General features: G+C 42.6%; 1 protein-coding gene across 2 annotated transcripts in view; it reads left to right on the forward strand.

Annotated features, from left to right (window-relative positions):
* Nucleotides 1-3128: 3128 nt before the first annotated feature.
* Gtf2f2 (general transcription factor IIF subunit 2) overlaps nt 3129-20930 on the forward strand; it is a 134719-nt gene continuing 116917 nt past the window's right edge. The window contains exons 1-2 of one of the 2 annotated variants that reach the window (XM_052732717.1): nt 3129-3379; nt 7007-7080. In XM_052732717.1, the coding sequence (XP_052588677.1) occupies nt 3314-3379; nt 7007-7080 (140 nt within the window). In that variant the 5' untranslated portion in view covers nt 3129-3313. Of the gene's footprint in view, nt 3380-7006; nt 7081-18911; nt 18977-20930 lie in introns of those variants that run through there. The other variant, XM_052732718.1, reaches the window with a different exon arrangement.

Below are 20930 nucleotides of genomic sequence, written 5' to 3' on the forward strand. Positions count from 1 at the left end.
ACCCTGGCAGCAAAAGTAGCTACAACAGTTAGTTAATCTTTCATTCTATTGGGCATGATAAATTTAATTCAATAGTTATATACATTTTGATTGGCTTTGAAAATTATAAATTTATAAACTCAAGTTTCATTTGATTTTGGGATACCATCTTACAAGGACTCCAATTTGCAGTAAGGCTCGTTAAGGAAGGGAATGGCTCAGTTGCCTTTAGCCTACTGGCTATGGGTGGGATAGGACCTCTGTTGGTCTTTTCTGTGTCGAACACACAGGTTGCAAGCCCAGTGCCACTTTGAGATCTTTGGTAACAGTTAACTGCAGCTCACACTCGATTGAGCCTGTATGATAATGAGTATTCAGAGACGGGTAATACCTGGGGGGCGCTCACCAACCTAAGACAGAGCACCTGTGTGGCCTGGGCAGGCATCTTCATGACGGGTAAGGTGACCTGCTGACTTCCCACGAAACCCAAGTCAGAAGCTCATTTTTTAGTAAAAGGGGGACCTGTAGGGCTCTAGCTCCCATTTTGGGTAACTGTTGCCTTGCTTGCTGACGTTGACCTTGATATTCTCCCTATGCTAATTCCCTGCTGGGTTCCACCCTCCTGAATGCTTAAGGGTAGTTCCTTGTCTGTGTATCCTGCATAATGGGCATTAACAGCTTAGATGCAAGATTGTAAAACATCGGTAGCAAACTTCTGCCCTCTGGGGTTCTCCCACTGTGCTGTAAGCCTGTATTTAAGACCTCTTCCCTCCTTCAATAAACAGCATTCGGCATTAAAAAAAAAATTCCTGCTACATCTACAACAGGAGTTTATTTGGGGTTCATGTTTCCAAGGGATAAAAGTCCATCATCAGCACAATGGAGACGGGGTGGCAGTAGTCAGGCATAACCAAGAGCTCACATCCACAAGCAGGAAACAGAGTGAACTAGAAATGGCTGTTGCTTTAAACTCTGTCTTCCAAGCACCCATTAGGATGGACCTTTAAGCACTGCTTACAGCACTCAACTGCTTTTCTTTTTTTTTTTTTTTTTTTTTTTTTTTTTTTTTTTTTTTTTTTGGTTTTTCGAGACAGGGTTTCTCTGTGTAGCTTTGCGCCTTTCCTGGAACTCACTTGGTAGCCCAGGCTGGCCTCGAACTCACAGAGATCCGCCTGGCTCTGCCTCCCGAGTGCTGGGATTAAAGGAGTGCGCCACCACCGCCCGGCTTCAACTGTTTTTCTAGTCCACAGTCCCAAAGTCTCCCACAGTCCTCCAAAAACCAGCATGATCAGGTTTTTCAGGGCAATTAACTCATTCCCTGGTACCAACTGTGTATTAGGTACTTTCCCATTGCTTTGATAAAACACAATCATCAAAGAAACTTGCTGAAGAAAGAATTTATTTTGGGCTTACAGTTCCAGAAGGTTAGAGTCCATAATGGTGGGGACAGCAGGTGGTAGGCATGCTGACTGGAGCTGGCAGTTGGGAGCTGAGGGCTCACATCTCAAGCTGCAGGCAGCGTGTTAAAAGAGTGCACTCAAAATGCTGTGAGTCTTTTGAAACCTCGAAATCTGCCCCAGTGACATACTTACTAAGCCACACTTTCTAAGCCTCTCCAAACAGCCACCACTGGGAACCAAGTATTCAAATGCCTGGTCTATGAGGGGGCATCTCATTCAAACCACCATATCTCACTGTGAGCTCTGTAAGTTGGACAGTACATCATAGATGCTTCATTTAACCTGCATATGATCAATGCAAGTACCTAATCTTTGAAGCCCATTCCTGGGGCATGCCAGGCTCCTTTGCTTTCCTTCTCTCACAGTCTAATTTGTTTCTTCTACTTGAACTAAGCCTAAAGCAGTTCTCATATGCTTGCCTTTTGTGCACTTTAGGCCTGTTTTCCAAGCTGTTATAAGAGAATGCAACCTTCCTTTTCAGCGCGTGCCTGGTCTTTCCCATCACGTTAGTTTTGCCAGCAGATCTCAGAGACCTGACAGTTTTCCCAGACCTTCTGCTGCACAGATACAGACTTTCTGCAATTTTGTGCATAGCTCTGGTGTGTGATTCAATAAATTACTTGTCATTCTTCCCATACCTTACTGTTTGTTTCTCTTCAGCAAATGTTCATTCAACCAAAGCCTACTGACATCCCAGAGTATGTTAAACACTGTGCTGGATGTTATGCACATAAAATGAATAAAGCACTATTTCGTATTCTTCCATTGTGCGTCAGTAAATCTGGGGGGAAAGCAATATTTTTGTCTAGGAGCAGTTCAGTTAGTAGTCTAGAAAACAAAGGTAGGCATCTCATGGTACAGTGTTAAGTATCACACGCTGTGAAATTGAGAAAATAGAACTTCCTCTGGGGGAGTTTCTCAGGAAGTAACATTTCCATTAGTCTTTGTTCATAAGCAGAAGTTTGCCAACCAAAGGACAGGGCCAGAGTAAAGTAAAGGGAAAATAGGGTATCTAAGGCACAGGAATTGGTTTCAAAGAGGCTCTGAAATGGCATGAGGAAGGTCCTGGGGTCTTCAAGTATGTAGACCAGATTGGTGTGGTGGGTGTATGGAATACTGGGTACAGAAGTTCAAACTGAGAGGACTCAGTTGAAGCAGAGGGTGGAATTTATTCCAAAGGCAAGAGGGAGAGGAAACTGTTTAAGCAGGGCAGTTAAATAACCAGATTTGGGCCGGGCTGGTTAAGCTTTTAGGTTTCGAGTAGCAGTTCAGCTGAGAGCCATTGGGATGAGGACACAGAAGCTTCCAGTCAGAGGAAACGGGATCAGCTGAGAAGTTGGCCAGGTGAGGTTAGCTGTGGCTTGTTCCGTCTCTCTGATCATCCAGTGTTCACCCCAATACCTGGCTCCAGGATTGATTTTATTAATAAGAACTGTTAAGACTCCTGTAACAGTAAATACACACAGCTTTTGTCTACCTAAACCATAGCTCCTCTGTACTTTTTCTTCAGTTATTCAGGGCTCGTCTTTCAAGGCACTGCTCAGGATTTGGCTCTTTGTTTCCCCGCACTTCCACCACTGGGAATCAATCCCACAGCCAGAAGTCACACCCAGAAGTCACACCCACCTAAGAAGTTCCCGAAGCCGGAGATTTGTCCCTTGCGGCGCGCCGTCCCGACGTTGCCCGTGCGCAGGCGCAGTTCCTGGCCCCGCGGCGTGCTCTTTTCCTCAAGTTCCTGGTATCCCGGCCGGTGAGCGCCGCCGGCTTTTCGCGGTCTCCCTGCTGCAGCGGCTGCCTCCGGTCCCGTCGCTCTCCGTCCTTCAGCTCGGAGCCACTGCTCGTGCGCGCACGCCGCCGCCGCACGCGACAAACTCATGGCGGAGCGCGGGGAACTCGATCTGACGGGCGCCAAACAGAACACGGGCGTGTGGCTGGTCAAGGTGAGACGCGAGCCCCGCGGGGCGCTTCCGCCCGCCCCTGCCCGGTCTCCCAAAGTTCTGGGTCCACCGGCCCCGGGCCACCCCTGTCCTGAGAAGCCGGTCGCTGTCGCGTCCGTGTACAGGTTAGAGAAGTTACTTTAGGGACGCGGGGCGTCTTTGAATTCCCTCCGCCCGGCGTGGAGCTCCCCTTACCGCCTAGACCTGGCCTTCCGGGGGGTCCTGCCCTGACGTTCGCAGAGGGAGCCGTACATTTTACCCCAGGCCGGACTTTCGGTGAAGCTGACTTTAGTCACGGATCTGTATAAATTAGTGGAGTAGATATGCCGTACAGTTTACTGGACCACAAAGTGGAATTGGCCCCAGTGTACTTTTTTTTTTTTTTAACTGGAAACTGGATCTCACTCGCGATGTAGCCGGGCCGGCCTGGAACTCACAGATCTGCCTGCTTCTTTCTCCCGAGTGCTGGGATTAAAGGCGTGTGCCACCACCGCCCGGCGGACTTAGTGTTTTTAAAGAGCGGGTTTAGGTCTCATGAAACTAAACATCAGTAAATATGGTCATGGCAGGCTTTGTTCGCCGTAGTGGGCATCATTTATTTGGGTTACTTTTGCACACGGTGAGGGGGTACTCTTTTGGGGAATTTCATTTTAAAAAGCCATTTTTAAGTGGAGTCGTGAAAGTTTCCCAAAGTCACAGGAACTTTTGGTTTATGAATGTTTTATCTTTATAATGAATGTCAGTGTTTCAGTTACATGGCTGAGTTCTCACTACGTCAAAGTGTTCCTTTCTGTCCACTTCTCTGAAACCACTCATCATTTTGCCAGCACCTCAGACTGTGTTAAATTCTTCATAGCACCTAACACAGTTTGTGGTGATCGTTGTACCTGTATCCACTGTTGATTGGCACCCCCACCGTCCGGAAAGTCACGATGAATTGAAGAGCTCTCACTCTCCAGCCTGCTCTCATCTGTTTTATGTCACAGCTATGTAGACATGACTTGGAAACTTGGAGCAAATGGACTTTTCTGTCTTCAGCTGTTGGTTAAAATGGAGATCTCCCTGCTACACAGAAGGGAAGCGCTCGCAGCAGTGTTGGGACTTGAAATATGCCTTTGTATTTGGAGTATGGCAAATACTCAATAAATGTTTGCCTTGCAGGGTTTGGGTGGGTGTACAGTAGTATGACAGTGGGAACAGAAATACCAGTTTGAAAATGCATGCAACATTGTGAGTCCTGGAAAGTGAACAGGAGACCCTCGAGCAAAGGGTGGAATAAATAAAGGTTGAGGTCAGTGTTTGAGATTGTCATTTCATGAAATGAAAACGTCCTGCGGTTTTAGTTTAAGGTAGGGTTGCAAAACTATCAGAAAAATAGTAAAGTTTGGTCTCCTGCAGAATGACTTAGAGGAAATGGTAACTGGAGTCAGAAACAAGATGTTCTTGCAGGATCATAAGTATGTGCTGTTGAAGCCTGAAGAATTAGGGAAATTTGTTCTGTAAAAGTTACAAGAATTTTGGTGGCAGACACCTCTCTCTTCCTGTCACCTTCCTCTGTAAATGGTGCCTGCTGTTTGTTAGAGGAGGTGGGAATCATCCTTTGGGCATTGGATGCCCTTCATTCAGCTGTCACCAAGCTCAGCCTTTTTCACAGACGAGCAAGGACTTGGGTAGTGATATCTAAAACATAAAAAATCACAAAGGCTGTATGTCAGAGAAACACAAACTCTAATGGGTGGGAGTTAGTCTTGTGGTTTCATTGGATTAAGAGCCTGAGAGATTAGCGAAACACACCTTCAGGTGTGTTTGTGGTGCTGTTTATGGAGACAAGTAAGTCATGAGGGCTGTGATTTAATTAATGGATTAATTTACTCCTTTAGTGGATTCATAATATAGCTTTCCTGGGAACTGGTGAAATGTAGTGAAGTGCATAGTTGGAAGAAGTAGATGCTGGCAGTATGTTCTTAGGGGCTGGGTCTTGTCCCGGCCCTTTCTATATCCTCTGTATCTTGGTCATCATGGTGTGAGCTGCAGTGCTCTCCCTTGCTTTTCCCACCACAATTGACAGTGCAAAAATAACTTTTTTTTTCCTTTTTTTTTTTTTCTCGAGACAGGGTTTCTCTGTGTAGTTTTGGTGCCTGTCCTGGATCTTACTCTGTAGACCAGGCTGGCCTTGAACTCACAGAGATCCACCTGGCTCTACCTCCTGAGTGCTGGGATTAAAGGCGTGCACCCACCCACCCCCACCCCCCCCCACCCCCGCCTGGAGCAAAAATAACTCTTAAATTGTTTCTTTCATGTATTTGGTCACAGTAACCAAAAGTCTGATTAATGCAGACAACACAGCAAAAGTCTTGTAAGGAACAGGAGAAAAGAAAACCTATTCTTTTCTTCCTTCCTTTCCTCCTTTTATCCTTTCCTCCCTTCACCTCTCCCTCCCTCTCTTCCCTTTCTACCTGGAACTCACTGTGTAGCGCAAGGTGGCCTTAAACTCATGGTAATCCTTCAGCCTCAGTGTGAGCTAGAACACTTGTGCTTCTTGTATATTTGTTATAAAGCAAAGATACTACTATGGTGGTGCACACCTTTAATCCAAGACCTTGCGAGGCCAACCTTGTTCACATAGTGAGTTCCAGGCTAGTCAGGAACATAGTAAGACCCAGAGGCCAGAAGAGGGCATTGGATCCCCTGGTTCTACCGTTGTAGATTGCCATGTAGGTGCTGGGAATTGAACCCAGGACCTTTGAAGGGGAACCAGTGCTTTTAACACTGAGTCTTCTCTCCAGTCCCTATCAAACTTTAGTAGCAGAAACATTAAGAATCCATACAGTTTTTGAGATACACTGTACACAGTCTGATCTGGCTTTGTTGCTGAATTGTATCACTAGCCCTAGGGAATCACTAGTCAGTTTTCACATCTGTAGACTAGGGAGAGTGACTGAGGATGATGGGTGTAGAATTTCTAGTGTGGTGACTGACAGAGTTGTCTTCTCGCCTTCATCATTTCCAGCCTTAGGCATATTATCTAGCATATATTTGTAGTTCAGTAAGTTAATGTGATGAGCTTACACAGAATTGAATAAACACAATCAGTCTTTCTACCCCTTTGTTTTTTAACTTTAACTGTAGTCAATGTACTGTCCCCCATAATCAAATCTTGCTAGACTTTAACCCCCTTCCAGCCCTGATGCCTATATCTTAATTGTGCATTCCTTTGTGTTCATGATAGTATTCCAAGATTACTATGAGAAATAATGATGACAACTGATACTCATTGAGTATTTACTCCACACAGCATATGATGCTTCATACTATATTTGTAGTCTTCTGTTGCTTCTTATAACAAGATAACCTTAACGATATGTGCTGATTTCATGAAGAAAAGAGACAAGTTATATATTAGAGAATTAATATATTATTCCATTTTTTCTTAGAATTTAGCCGTTGGTGACTTTTGTGTCTGGTTTTAGACACAGTATTTGTATGGTTGAGAGCATAGTCCCTGGCACATAGACTCTGGAGATGGTTTGGCCTTGAATCCTAGCTTTATCATATACTAATTGTATAACCTTGGGGTATATGAGCCCTGGGTACTCATAATCATCTGTAAAATATTTTGCTTCATTTTAGGTTCCTAAATACTTGTCCCAGCAATGGGCTAAAGCTCCTGGAAGAGGTGAAGTTGGGAAACTGAGGATTGCGAAGTAAGTTATTTATGTATGTACATAGTGAATATACTATAACAATTTAAAAGCTTTTGTTTTTGAAAATGTTTATAATTGCTTTTGAATGTGATTATATTCTTAGAGAATTTATTTAGAGAGTGAGAGTTACTGGGCATATTAAAGCGGGATGTGGGATAGTTATATATTCTGTGAGGAGATGAGCTTGTATGTGTGTGATAGTGTGAATATAAAGTTAAATTTATTGGTGAAACTTGCAGTGAAAGAGCAGATGACGCCATCTCCCCAGCTCTCCTTCTGTTCATAGTGTGCAGAGGTGTGCTCGAGTTAGACATACCTAGAAAGTACTTCTGATGGAAGGACTTTGCTACTGACATCGTGCCTGGCTGTAGAGCTCTGGAAAGAGATAGAGAGCATCTAGTAAACACTGTCACAGAGAAGCCTCAAAAGCTGAGTTGGTGTCACCTGAGGCTTTGTGTTCCATTTTTTCCATTCATTTGTATTTGTCACCCCTCTTCTATAAGGTAGTTGAATCCAGGTCCTCCATGTTAGAAAACATTTCATCATCCCCAGCCCTGTTCATCCTTTCTTTCTATCTATCCATCCATCCATCCATCTTGTTTTTTTTTTAAGACAGGGTTTCTCTGTGTAGCCCTGGATGTCCTGCAACTTGCTCTGTAGACCGGGCTGGCCCTGAACTCAGAGATCTGCCTGCCTCTGCCTCCTGAGTGCTGGGATAAAAGGCATGCACCACTGTGCCTGACTTCATCCATTCATTAAATAAATATTATTTTATAAATATGTGTCTTTTGCCTATATGTATGTCTATGCACTGTATTCTTGCCCGGTGCTTGAAAAGGCCAGAAGAGGGCATCTGATCCCTTGGAACTGGAGTTACAGTCAGTTAGTTGTAAACCACCATGAGGATGCTGGAAATTGAACCCTGTTCCTCTGGAAGAGTAGCCAGTGCTCTTAACTGCTAAACCATCTCCAGCCACTCATCCATTCACTTTTAATCCAACTCCAGTGAGAGTCCCATGCCTACCTCATTGAAACAGCTCTCATCTGTTACTAATGTCCCAGTCTTTATCGTTGGCTTTTGTTTCATAACAGAACTTTTACAGATTTTATTTGTTCACAGTTCTCTGGATTTGTTCTGGTTGGGTCTAACCTGCCAGTCCTCTCTGATTGGACTGGCCATGTTAGTATCAGGTGGCTTGGTATCAGCTGAGCAGTGGCCATCTGTTTCACCTCCAGCATGTTCTTTCATGTGGTGGGGAGAGTTCTCAGTAGCAAAAGGAAAGAGGGTCTACAGTACAAGCAGTTTGCAAGCCCGAGCTTGTATCTGTTTGCTAAAGCCCCATTGACCAAAACCAAATTCAAGGGTCTGCAGCAGAGTCCGACACCAAAGAGTTTATTGCTGTGAACTTTTATTCCACATCAACATTCCCAACTCTTCTGACTCAAGTGGCAGCTATCTTGATTGCCCCTCATCAGAATTTGACATGGAGCTGGGCGGTGGTGATGCATGCCTTTAATCCCAGAATTTGACATGGTTGATCACTTTTCTTAAAACTATTATCCAGGGCCGTTGTGGTGGCACACGCCTTTAATCCCAGCACTTGAAGGCAGAGCCAGGCAGATCTCTGAGTTCAAGGCCAGCCTGGTCTACAGAGTGAGATCCAGGACAGGGACTAAAACTATACAGAGAAACCCTGTCTCGACCCTCCCCCCCCCCAAAAAAAAGCTGTTATCCATCACACCAGGACAGCACTCTGCAGCCCCTTCCTTCATTATCTTCTCCTTTTGGATCTTTGCTAGGTTCTCCCACCCCCATCTCAGTCCTTAGTTTACATGACCCCTCTTCTCAGTCATCAGTTCTTCTCTTTTCGTTCTCTTTTAAGTGGTCTCATCTCTTCTCCTAGCTTTAGATGCAAATGTTTTTTTAGATGTATAGCTCAAGTCTAGCCCTCCCCCAAACTCTAGGCTGGCAACTGGCCATTTCTTCAATATTCCCATGTGGATGTCTCAAGTGCATCTCAGGCTTAGTAATTGCTACCTGCTTCTGTCAGAAGTGGCTTCCTCTAGTGGCCCCACGACTTGTTCCCACACCCTTTTAGGTCCCCATTGACCACACACATAAAACAGCACACTATTCCTTCTACCTCCTCCTCCTTTTTTCTTGTGTCTTTTCTTTCTTGTAGTTGATTTTTTTTCATTTACTGCTCTTCTCATCTTACCTACTGTTTGTTTATTTGTATGGTATCTTCTCTGTTGTACTATATGTGCTACAAGGTCAGGACTTCTTTTTTTTTTTTTTTTTTTTTCTTGGTAATTGCCATATTTCTGGTGTTTAGAACAGTGCTTGGCATGGGACACACTGAACTGAGTTTTGTTGAATCAGTCAGTGAAAACTTCTAAAACAAGTTCAGTAAAAAGAGCTGTTTTATTCTGTATTTCTTTATACAGTAGGTCCAAAACTGACAGCTAGTAAACAAGAGTGAACATTTTAGAGCTGAAATTTTTCTGCTTGCTCTACTGAAGTATGGAATTTATGTCCCCTACCCCCTAAATACCCAGTATCTGTGAGAATTCAACTTCATGGGCCATTTTAAAGCTTCCTCAAGAAAGACACATCACTCTGGGGTTAGATTTGTTAGCTTTCTTCTGGGTTTTGCTCTTTGTTATGACTTGTCTTGAAGAAACTTAATACTTCTTTGTCTTTCTCATTTTGTCTCTTAGTTCCTTGTTTCTTGTGTGTGCCTGTACACATGTGTATATGCATGTTTAAGTGTGTTCAGATGAGTGTGTGTGTGCGAGTGAGTGCGTGCGTGCGTGTGTGCGTGCGTGCTTGCTTGCGTGCGTAGAGGCTAGAGGTCAAGCTCAGGTGTTCCCCAGGAGCTGTCTACCTTGGTTTGGTTTTGTATTGAGGCAGGGTTTGTTACCTAGGCTTAGGTCTCACCAGTTATGCTAGGCTGGTTGACCAGAGAGCCCCAGGTATCCATCCACTCCCCAGCAAGCCACCATGCCTGGCTTTTTATCTAGTTGCTGGGGTCAGGTTCTCATGCTTTGGTGACAGGCACTTTACTGACTGGGCTATCACCCAGTCCCAAGTTCCTCCTATTATAAAAAAATATATTGATTGAAAGCAGGTTAGAGTTGTAAAGCTAGGTAGGACAAGCAACATCATCTCTTTTTCTTGGGCAATGATCATATCTGATAATTTTTATATATGTTATGTGGGGGAACCCAGGCCATCACATATGTTGACATACTTTACCGCCAACTCCCTTGCTTTTACTCCGGATATTTAATTAATGAACTAGGTTTGATTTCAGGCTGTTGAGTGGTATGAAAACTCCAACTGGTTCCACTTCCATTTGGATTTCTAGACCTTGCACAGGTCACTGAATCTTTCTGAAGTTAGGTCTCTTGTCTTGAAGTTGTCTCTTCAGGGCTAGTGTGGTAGCTAAGGAAGGGCCTTGTTGCCAAGCCTGACAGCTTGAACTCAGTCCCTGGGACCTATGTGATGGAAGACATATCAGAAGACAACCCCACAGGTTGTCCTCTAAGCTCTATAGGCTCTCAACGCCCCCCAACTATAAATACATTAGTTAAAAAAAATTAAGTTGCCTGCCTGTTTTGTGGTGCTTTCATAGGAATCCAGTGAGATGATGTGGAAATAGTCACTTATATAAATAAGCATAGTATGAGCATATTCTTTGAAAGTTGTAAATAACATTTTCCTGAGTCATCATACATTGATTGGTTTTGGAGTGCTGAGGGTGGGACTCACAGGTGGTAGGAAAAGTACTCCACCACTGAAATGCTGCAGTACCAGCCAAGCTTGCTGACAGAAGCAAAGAATGTACACCTTCAGTTAAACTTGCAGTGACTGTTTCTTGTCAGGTGGGATCCTTTGTAATGCAGACAATTATCTACATTTTTAAAAGCACTCACTTAAAATTTTTGTTTTTTCAAGACAGGGTTTCTCTGTGTAGTTTTGGTGCCTGTTCTGGAACTCACTTTGTAGACCAGGCTGGCCTCGGACTCAGAGAGATCCGTCTGCCTCTGCCTCCTGAGTGCTGGAATTGAAGTCATGCACCACCACTGTCTGGCTAAAAATTTTTTGAGATTAAATATAATTATATCATTACCCCCTTCCATTACCCAAGCCCTCCCATGTACTCCACCCTTTCTGATTCATTACCTCTTTTTCTTTAATTGTTGCAGAGAGAGAGAGAGAGAGAGAGAGAGAGAGAGAGAGAGAGAGAGTTTGTGTGTGTGTGTGTGTGTGTGTGTGTGTGTGTGTGTGTGTGTGTGTGTGTGTGTAAAATTCCTAAATATGCACATACAACTTGCTTAGTCCATACTTGTTTGTATGTTTTCAGGGCTGACCTTTTGGTTTTAAATAAGCAGTTGGTGTGCTGTTCCCTGGGGCCGACTATTTCCTTCATCTCAACATTCCTTCATTGCCTGTTAGTTCTTTTTTAGGGTAGCGACTTTATGAGAGTTCTCTTGTCTATGTTAGCATGTCTATTGGTGGTGTCTTTCGTTGTGGAAGAGGGTGTGGAAAGAGTATAAGAGCCAGAGGAACAGAGAGTTTGCTCTGAAATTGTGTCTTCTAGAAATGCCAGAAGGACTTAATAATTTTTTATGTTAGGTTTTACTGAAATAGGAGCCCATACCAAGATGAAAGCTGAGACGTGTGTGTCATTGAAGAAAGTCAAGGCAAAGGCAAAAGGCTTCATTTATACACTGAACCCCTTGTCATGTGGTGTGTGTGACTTTACTAGACTCAGGCAGGGCCTGGCTTCTCCTCCTGAATAGTTGTACATAGTTGTTGGTTTTGGGAATTACTCTTCTGTAGCTGGAGAATTTCTCTCCAGCTCCCACCAAGTCCCGCCAGTCCCGGAGCCCACTTATAAAATAAACACACAGACTCTTACATTATTTAAACTGCTTGGTCATTAGCTCAGGCCTATCATTGTCTAGCTCTTACTCTTATATTTAGTCCATTTCTATTAATCTATACTTTGCCACATGGCTTATGGGTACCTTACATCTTCCTTGTCCTGGCGGTGGCCCCACGCAGTCTCCTCCTCTGCCTTCCTGTTCCTTCAATTCTCCTCTCTGTTAGTCCCGCCTATACTTCCTGTCTGGCTACTGGCCAATCAGTGTTTATTTATACAGAGCAATATCCACAGCATTCTTCTAAGCATTAGTGTCCTTGTTTGTGAAGTGTGAATATTAATATTAATGCCTCCAACCCACAGGACAGTGTTTATATGACAGTAGAAGCTTAGCGTTTGTTAAATGGCTTTGTAAACTCAGATGTGACCTTACTGTGAACATTACATTCCTGTAAACCTGCACAAAGACCATGCTTATTAGAGGAATGTCAGATCTCTCTTGGTGTGAGAGACTGAGACTTAATAGGAATGAGCTTGAGGGAAGTCATGCAGACCCTAAGTACTGAAGTAAGAAGTTAAAGATGTTGTTCAGATGAGCAGTGATTGCTGTGCTTGGTGTCTTCATTGATGTAAGCACCAGTGCTTGCTTACCAAGCCAGGGTTACCCAATTAGGGTTGAAGGGGATGTCATTCAGGCAGGGTCAGAGGGTTCTCAGCAAGACTGAGGCTGAGACAAGTTTATGTCAAGTAATCAGACTTTTTATACACGTTTCAAAACAAAATATAATGGTGGTTGCCAGAATACAATACAAGCTAGATGTGGTACACAAGATTAATGTCTAAGACTAATTGTTCAGCCAAGCTTCCACCCTTGAGGGTCGAACGACCCCTTCACAGGGGTCCCCTAAGACTATCAGAAAACACATTTATATTACAGTTCATAACAAGAGCAAAATTACAGTTATGGAGGAATAATGAAAATAATTTTATGGTTGGGGTCATCACAACATAAGGTATTGTATTAAAGTGTTGCAGCATTAGGAAGGTTGAGAAACCCTGTTCTATATGCTCTATTTCTAGGGAATGCAAGGATACACAGGTGGCTTGAATCCTTCACTGCCTGAGGGAGTGCCTCAGTTTCTCAGGAACTGAAAGGCGCACAGTGTCCCAGGAGCCAGGGACTCTAACTTTAAAAACCTGTGACACATGCCTCTCAAGGTAGCTAGACCAGGCCAACTCTATGATTGCCTGCACATTGGTAGGAAATTTCAAGCTCCCTTTCCCTTTGTTTTAAATCAAATGGCTTACATAGTTGCATCTAGTATTCATAGGTGATCATACTTACAGGTTTGCTTGGCTCAGTCCCAGTTGATAGGTTCAAGTGTCCAGTTTCATTCCCCTGAGTATCCTAGTTTTGACAATAAACGATAGTTACTTAAATGTTTTCGTATATGTGTTGTGCATTACCAGACCTAGTTTTTATTTATAAAATGGTATCGTTGACCCTTGACCACCCAAAATCCCATAGAAATACTGTGTATATGTGTTTGATTATATAAGGAATACATTCCTTTTTAAATTTTTTTTAATCACCTTTATACAAACTAAAGTCATCTGTATTTCCCATTCACTCCTTGGAGGTGGTGACAGTTTGGTGTGTAAGCCTCTAAACTGCATCCTGATTATTTTGGATGTGTAACATATGGATGCAGTTTTAAAGCATCTTTGTTTATTCCACTGAATCCTCAGACTCCTTTAGGCTCAGTGTTGCTAATTTCAGAACATAGCACAGAATTCTGGTTGTGTTCTCGTTGTCATTCACTGTTGTATGGGGGCTTAGGCTTTAGTTTATAGATTGTTCTGTTTTCCTTTATCTCCTCCTAGGGTGCATGGCTAACCCCTGTCCCTTGGGTCTTTTTAGAAAGAAAATCCTTAGTAGAAGAGACTTGAAATTAATCAATTACAGAGAAGAAAAAGTAAACATGCCAGAATTTCCTTAAAAAACATGTGATCTTGTGGTTGTGAGGAGTAGTTTCTATGCCACTGTACAATATAAAGAGCAGATAATGTGTGTGTGTGTGTGTGTGTGTGTGTGTGTGTGTGTGTGTGTGCTATCTGTCTACCCAAAATGACACAGTCTTGCCTTCCAGAAAATCTGACTTCTTTAATAATAGCATGCCCATAATAAATATTTCCCTGAGATTGTGGAGAGATGCTTGAAAACAGCTTGTTCCTATTAGGTCTTTGGCTGCATCTCCTGTGTGTCTTGTTCACACTCCTAATTGACTGAGTTTTCACTGCTATTGCTGAAGTACTAAGTCACTATGGGTAAATGTAGACTGTGTAAGGAATGGCTTAGCGCAGTACCTCTGACAGAATTACCAGAATTTATGGCTGTAAACTGAACTCTCTGTTAATAGATGTTTGTTTAAATGAAGTGCAGTAATGGTCTCACTCTTCTTTTTGCCAGTTACCTCACAGTGCAGGCATATGTTCTATTCTTAATGTTGTTCTTAGAGGTGAGCTCTTAGAGAGAAGTGGATGGGATCAAGGAATGGTGAGGAGAGTTTTTCAGTCGATGCCTTATGAAGAGCATGGGACATTTGAAGGATTTAGGACTGTAGAGAGAATTAGGGCACACTACAGGTAAACTGCTTTTCAAATATTTTTGTGACTAAAGGATACATGATCAGTTATTGATTCTTAAGAGGAAAAGTAGCCAGTTTATAGTTGTCTATGTGTATGTGTTTGGAAGGGGGTGTTGTATTGAGTTTAAAAAAGAATTGAAGGGATTAGAAAGTCAGTGTGGTACACTAATTAGGTGTATGGACCCAGAAGTCAGGTTAGAGGTTCAATCCTGACCGCCCAACTAGCTGTGTATTTTGAGATAAATTATTTACCCTCAGTTTTCTCATCTGTTAAAAGGGCATGTATTAATACCTCATGTTGACTGTATGTGTATAAAGTACTTAGTGTAAGTCATAGCACACATCACATACAGTAGGCACCATGAGGTGTAGGTAGACTTCCCGCCCTATACCAGATCTCCCAAGGTCAAGGAGAGTACGCTGCACAGCATAGGCCAGAAGCTAGGAAGATCTGCACAGTGTGCTGGTTTATCCCTGCACAGGGCTGTGGGGTGGAGAGGCAGAGAGGCAGAGGGGAGGAAAGAAATCTGTAGCTGGGGAAGCAGCCGTCCTCACACTTGGTTCCATTTAATGTCTGCGAAACTGAGAGCCTGGTTGTGAGTGTGACCCCTGAGAGCAACGCCCTATTTAGACAGTTGGAAATTTGGCCGTTTATGTAAATCAGTTTATCAGATGTCCTGAGCCTCTGTACTCTGATTATTTTGTGACTTTGGGCATCCAACATGTATCACACCTGAATTTCTACTGCTTTAGCTTCTTCAATTTACATTACCATCCTGCCTTAGAGCACTTCAGTTTTCTGTGTTTGGTTTGTGCTGCATTTTACCTTCAATCTTGAGTACCATTTCATTTTACTTATTTGTTTGTTTGTTTGTTTATTGAGTCTTTTTCAGAGACACTAGATTTCTAGTTTTATTGCTTAATAGATTTAACATCCTATGTCATTTGGGGCCCATCAATAATAAAAGTCTGCAAATAAGAAATCAATGAAATAAAACTGAATGAATCCATAACAAGTTTACACTACTGACAAGCATTTATTTTAGCACAAACTGTTTGAAAGACAATGTATATGTGTATCTATACATCTAGCAATATGTAAGTACACACATTATACAGTATTGCTGCTCACAACAAAATGGAGTTGTAAAGCACTATTCCCTGGTAGGTACTTTCTAGCTTAGGCACTGTTATTAGTTCTTGTTCCTGTCGCAGACACAGACAGAGGCATAGGCACACACAGACAGACAGACAGACACTGATTCAGCCGAGCATTGCAATGATGAGAGTGAAAGATGAATAACAAAATACTCTTTCCTTGACCCCAGCAGTCTCACCAACTTCTAGGAATTTACCCCATGGACCAAGTCAGTGATGCAAAGATTGATAAGCAAGAATGAGTTTCATTTCTTAGCAGGGATTACTTAAATATGCTGGGCACAGTTTTTAATTATTGGATGCTTTTATTTTAAAACAGTCTTAAGGTTGGGGCTGTAGCTCAGTTGGTAGAATGTTTGCCTAGCATGTACAAATCCCTGGTTCAGTCGCCAGCACTGAATGTGGTGGTGCATGCCTGTAATTCTAGCACTCATGAGGTAGAAGCCAGATCAGAAGTTCAGGCTTATTCTCAGCTATGTAGTGAATTCATGGCCAGCCTGGGCTACATAGGACTGTCTCAAGTTTTTCTTAAGCTACAGGACAGTTAGAAGAATTCTGAAAAGTACTTTTCCCTTGAGCCATTTAAGACCACAGTGCTGAAATATCCCTGGTCACTCTGAACTACTCTTAATGTATGTTTCCTTCAAAGATGTCCTCTGTGTAGTCACATAGACCTCCACACTAGCAGGTTAACGCCCAGTAGTACTACCCTCATGCTTAGACTTCATTCAGGTTTTCCAGTCATCTCAGTAGTATTTTTATAACACAATGATCCATCCAGTTTAGAATCTTAGATCGCTTTGTCCTTCATTCAATCTAGAGCACCCTGAACTCTTCCCTGGATCTTTCTAATGTGTAAGCTTTGATATTGCAGTTATTTTACTGGATGTGCATCTGTCTGATGGTTCTTCATGGTGATGAGATTTGAACTATTTATCTTTGGCAAGAGTATAACAAAACACAGCCGAGCATTTTCTGACATTCTAGAAGGATTTGCATGCTTGCATTTTGTCCTGTTTCATGTGGTAATAACTCGACCATTTGATCACAGGTTGTCTTTCTACTTTCTTGATTCTAAAGTTATCTTTTACTTTTTTGTAGTAACACATCCTGTGGGGTGATACTGTATAAATTATCTGTACTTCATCAAATTTTTAGTTGATTCATTTATTTTAGTATGATCTTACAGATTCTGGTTTGTTGACTGAATCCCAATTTTCTGCTCTTATCCTTTGTTCTGATGTGCCTTCTCACCCTGTGTTGGCTTATTTCCCTCAGTGGGCTGCATTTGCTCTGCTTTCAGGGATACTGTCCTCACTCTATTAGGTTTCCTCCAGGGAGATGCCTTCTTGCACTGCTAGGAGTGTAGCAGTGTGTTTCAGGTGCCTTCCTGTCTAGATGTCTGTACTTCTGTACAAGTGCAGCCAAGCCATTCCTTTATGGAGAAGCCCTTCTTTATCTACCTTTGCTTTGACAGCTTGTGCGTCATCCTCACTCCATTTGGACTGTGACTTTACTAGCCTGCCTACCTCAGATAGATATCTCATTTGGTATTGCCTAATGGCTTTTGAGCTTAATTGTTCAGGCAGCAGAAACCCTTCAACGTAGTTGATGATTTCATATTATTTGGTTAGTTTTCTTAACTAGGAAGAGAAGTTTATCATCTATCAGTGATAATAAGATCTGTGACTTTTTGGTGTCAGATCTAAGAAATACTTAAAAAGTGAAGGACAAAGACATGCTTTTTGTTTTTTGTTTGTTTGTTTGTTAAAGCAAGAGGAGTGAGTGGATCGTGAAGAAGTGCTGTGGGTGTTGAGAAGTGGCTCAGAGTAGTGATGAGGAAATACAGAACATTTTGATAAACTCTGATGGATGGGCCAGATGTTTACCTCATTGCTTTCTAGAGATATTGTTTAGAAAACTAGTTGGTGTTGGCCATTTTGGCCACAGATCATTAGACAAAAGAAATGTGATAGTTTTAATGTGGAACAATAAAGTCTTGTGTACTTCATACACTGACACACACCAACGCAAAAGTATATGTATCCATCTTTTTTAAAAAGGTTACAGTTTTTCAAAGACAAGCTTTGTTTCCTATGAAGTTAACCTGTCAGAGCTCATTAATCTGTCCTCATTCCAGCTAAGTTGCTGCTGTGATTATGTAAAAAGGAAGTTACCCTCCCCTCCTGTGTTCCCTAATTGCATCTGCATGATTTTCTAGTTATCCAGACTGGAAATGTCAATGTGATCTTTAATTCATCCTTTTTCATTTGCTGCCCACTTCCAGCCATTTCCTCTTCTGTCGGTTCTGACAGCTCAGCAATCCACTGTGACCTTCTTCCTGCATTTCACCACCACCTGATTCAAACCTTCATTCCTTTTTCTGTGACTTTTGTGTTCACCTCCATTCAGTCCATTAACATTGTAGCATAGTCTTCTGCAGCTCGGCCCTTCTGTCTGCATCTCTGTGTCTTAAAGGTAGCTGAACCACACACCTCAAGAAAGAAGTTCAGAAGTGATGGAAAGGGACTATGGCCAGTTCAGTGCCCAACCCAAACTCGTGTAGGGTTGTTGTCAAGTACAATTTGAGGCCATTGTTACCAAATCTTCAAGTGTTGTAAAAGAAGATGGAAATTCATTTCTTTTGTGGGAAATCTTAAGGTTTTCTCTCATTTTCATGTATTTTCCCAATACGTAAAGAAAAGCTGAAAAATCAGTAATAATCTATTTTAAGAATTTAGACTATTAGGGACTGGAGAGATGACTACCAGTTAAGAGCACGGGCTGCTCTTCCATAGAACCTAGATTCAATTCCCAGCACCTACATGGCAATTCACAACTGTCTGTAACTTCTGTTCCAGGCGATCCAACACCCTCTCTGGCCTCTAAGGGCCCTGCACACATGTGGTATACTTACATGCACATGGCAAAATACCCATACACATAAAATAAATAATTTAGACTCCTTACTTTGATGAAAAGCCTCTTTACTCCTTAATTCTAGGCTGCTCTTCCAGGGTTAGAGGATGTATGAGATACTTTCTCATTTTGATGTCTATTAGTCTATAGCTTGAAATTCTTCCATTTTATTGACCCCCATCTTTTATTCATTTCCTCTTTTCTGGCTTTCTAGTCTGCACTGTATTGTGTGTGGATGTCTGTAAACACCAGGGCCAGCAGAGTAATGATCTGCATGAGGTAAGAAGAAAATCTGGTTCAGCATGACACAGTAGCCAGTGTTGGTTCAAACTTCTAGAGTGTGACACTGGACAGTTTATTTTAGGCATCTTTTAAGTACAGTACAGTTTTGGAAAAAAGTTTCCTGATAACAACTCAATCCTGTGTGCATAATAGCACTTAAGGTGTGACTACATTGAAACTCTTTTGCAAAGTACATGTGACCTCTTTTTCATAAACATGGATTCTATAAACTGAGAGCCTAGGGAAGGATCTGATGTGGTTTAGGTTATACAGATAGCACAGAAGGCACCAAATTATAAAGTATGAAGGCACCAAGCTATAAAGCACATGCGACATATAAAGATGTTGTCATAGTTAGTTTCTATTGCTGTGAAAAAACACCATGACCACAGCAACTCTTAAAGGAAAACATTTAATTGGGACTGGCTTACAGTTTCAGAGGTTTAGTCCATTGTCATCATGGTGGGAAGCAAGGCAGCATGCAGGCAGACATGGTGCTGGAGAGGTAGTTGAGAGTTCTACATCTTGATCCTCAGGCAACAGGAAATGAACTGTGTCCGACACTGGGAGTAGCTTGAGCATATGAGACCTCAGCCCACCCCCACAATGACACATTTCTTCCAAGGCCACACCTACTCCACACCTCCTAATAGAGCCATTCCCTACATGCCAAGCATTTAAATGCATGAGTCTATGGGGACCATACCTATTCATACTGCCATAGGGCCAACCTAGGATCAGTCAGCCAGATGATGGAAAACAGAGAAAGCCCTAAATGTCCTTCTTCAAAGCTGAGCAATGTGTGCGAGCCTGGTCCTCAGGATGAAAAGACTCTTGTTTCATGAAAGGTATAATTCTCCAGTAGAAAGGGTTGAGGTAGTAGAATAAACCACAAATGTCCTCATCTGGATGCACACATATTGGTAAAATGTTAGGACTCCAAATGCGCATGTGTACACACACACACACACACACACACACACACACACACACACAAAACCTAAACGTTTTCATGACAGAAAAACAGGTTATTTATCAATCAATAAATAACTAATCAGATTGGTGTCTGACAAACAATATTGGATACAGTAAGCAACTAGAAGTTAGAAAACTTCCATTAAAAATCTGAAGGAAGCCGGGCGGTGGTGGCGCACGCCTTTAATCCCAGCACTCGGGAGGCAGAGGCAGGCGGATCTCTGTGAGTTCGAGGCCAGCCTGGGCTATCAAGTGAGTTCCAGGAAAAGGCGCAAAGCTACACAGAGAAACCCTGTCTCGAAAAACCAAAAAAAAAAAAAAATCTGAAGGAAAATGAAACAAAAAGTTGGAACTCAAACTTAATTACTTGAAGTAAGCTGCAGTAAACTAGAAAACTAGTGCTGAGTTGAAAGATAAAGCAACAAGGGCAAAGAGGAGGAGGAGGGGCAGGAGGAGGGTCAGGAGGAGGAGAAGGGGCAGAAGGAAGAAAAGGAGGATCGGGGAAGAAGAAGAAAAGAACGAAAGGAAAGGGCCATTAAGAAGGAAACATTAAGACTCAGCTAGTAAATGTTTATGCAAATTGTAACACGCAAAAGGGACTGCTGGTGTATGCCTTTCCCATGGGGAGGCAGAGGCAGGCAGATTTCTGAGTTCAAGGTCAGCCTGGTCTATATGTCGAGTTCCAGGACAGCTAGGACTACACAGAGAAACCCTGTCTCAAAAACCAACCAACCAACCAACCAAATAACAGATTAGCCTTAAACTAAAATCTCAGGAGTACACCAGAAGAGATCAGGATGAAAAGCTGAAGGGGATGGATGGATATGGCAACTGAGTAAACACTAAGGAAAGATAACCAGCAAGGCAGTGGGTAGAGTAAGTGCAGACTGTAATCCCAGCATGCCAGAGATGGAAGCAGGAGGACCAGCCTCAGCCACATAGTGGGTTTGAGGCAAGCCAGGACTACAAGAGACCC

Source organism: Peromyscus californicus, unplaced genomic scaffold (genome assembly GCF_007827085.1).
Source record: "Peromyscus californicus insignis strain IS unplaced genomic scaffold, ASM782708v3 Scaffold_12__1_contigs__length_115047231, whole genome shotgun sequence".
Classification (NCBI taxonomy): Eukaryota; Metazoa; Chordata; class Mammalia; order Rodentia; family Cricetidae; genus Peromyscus; species Peromyscus californicus.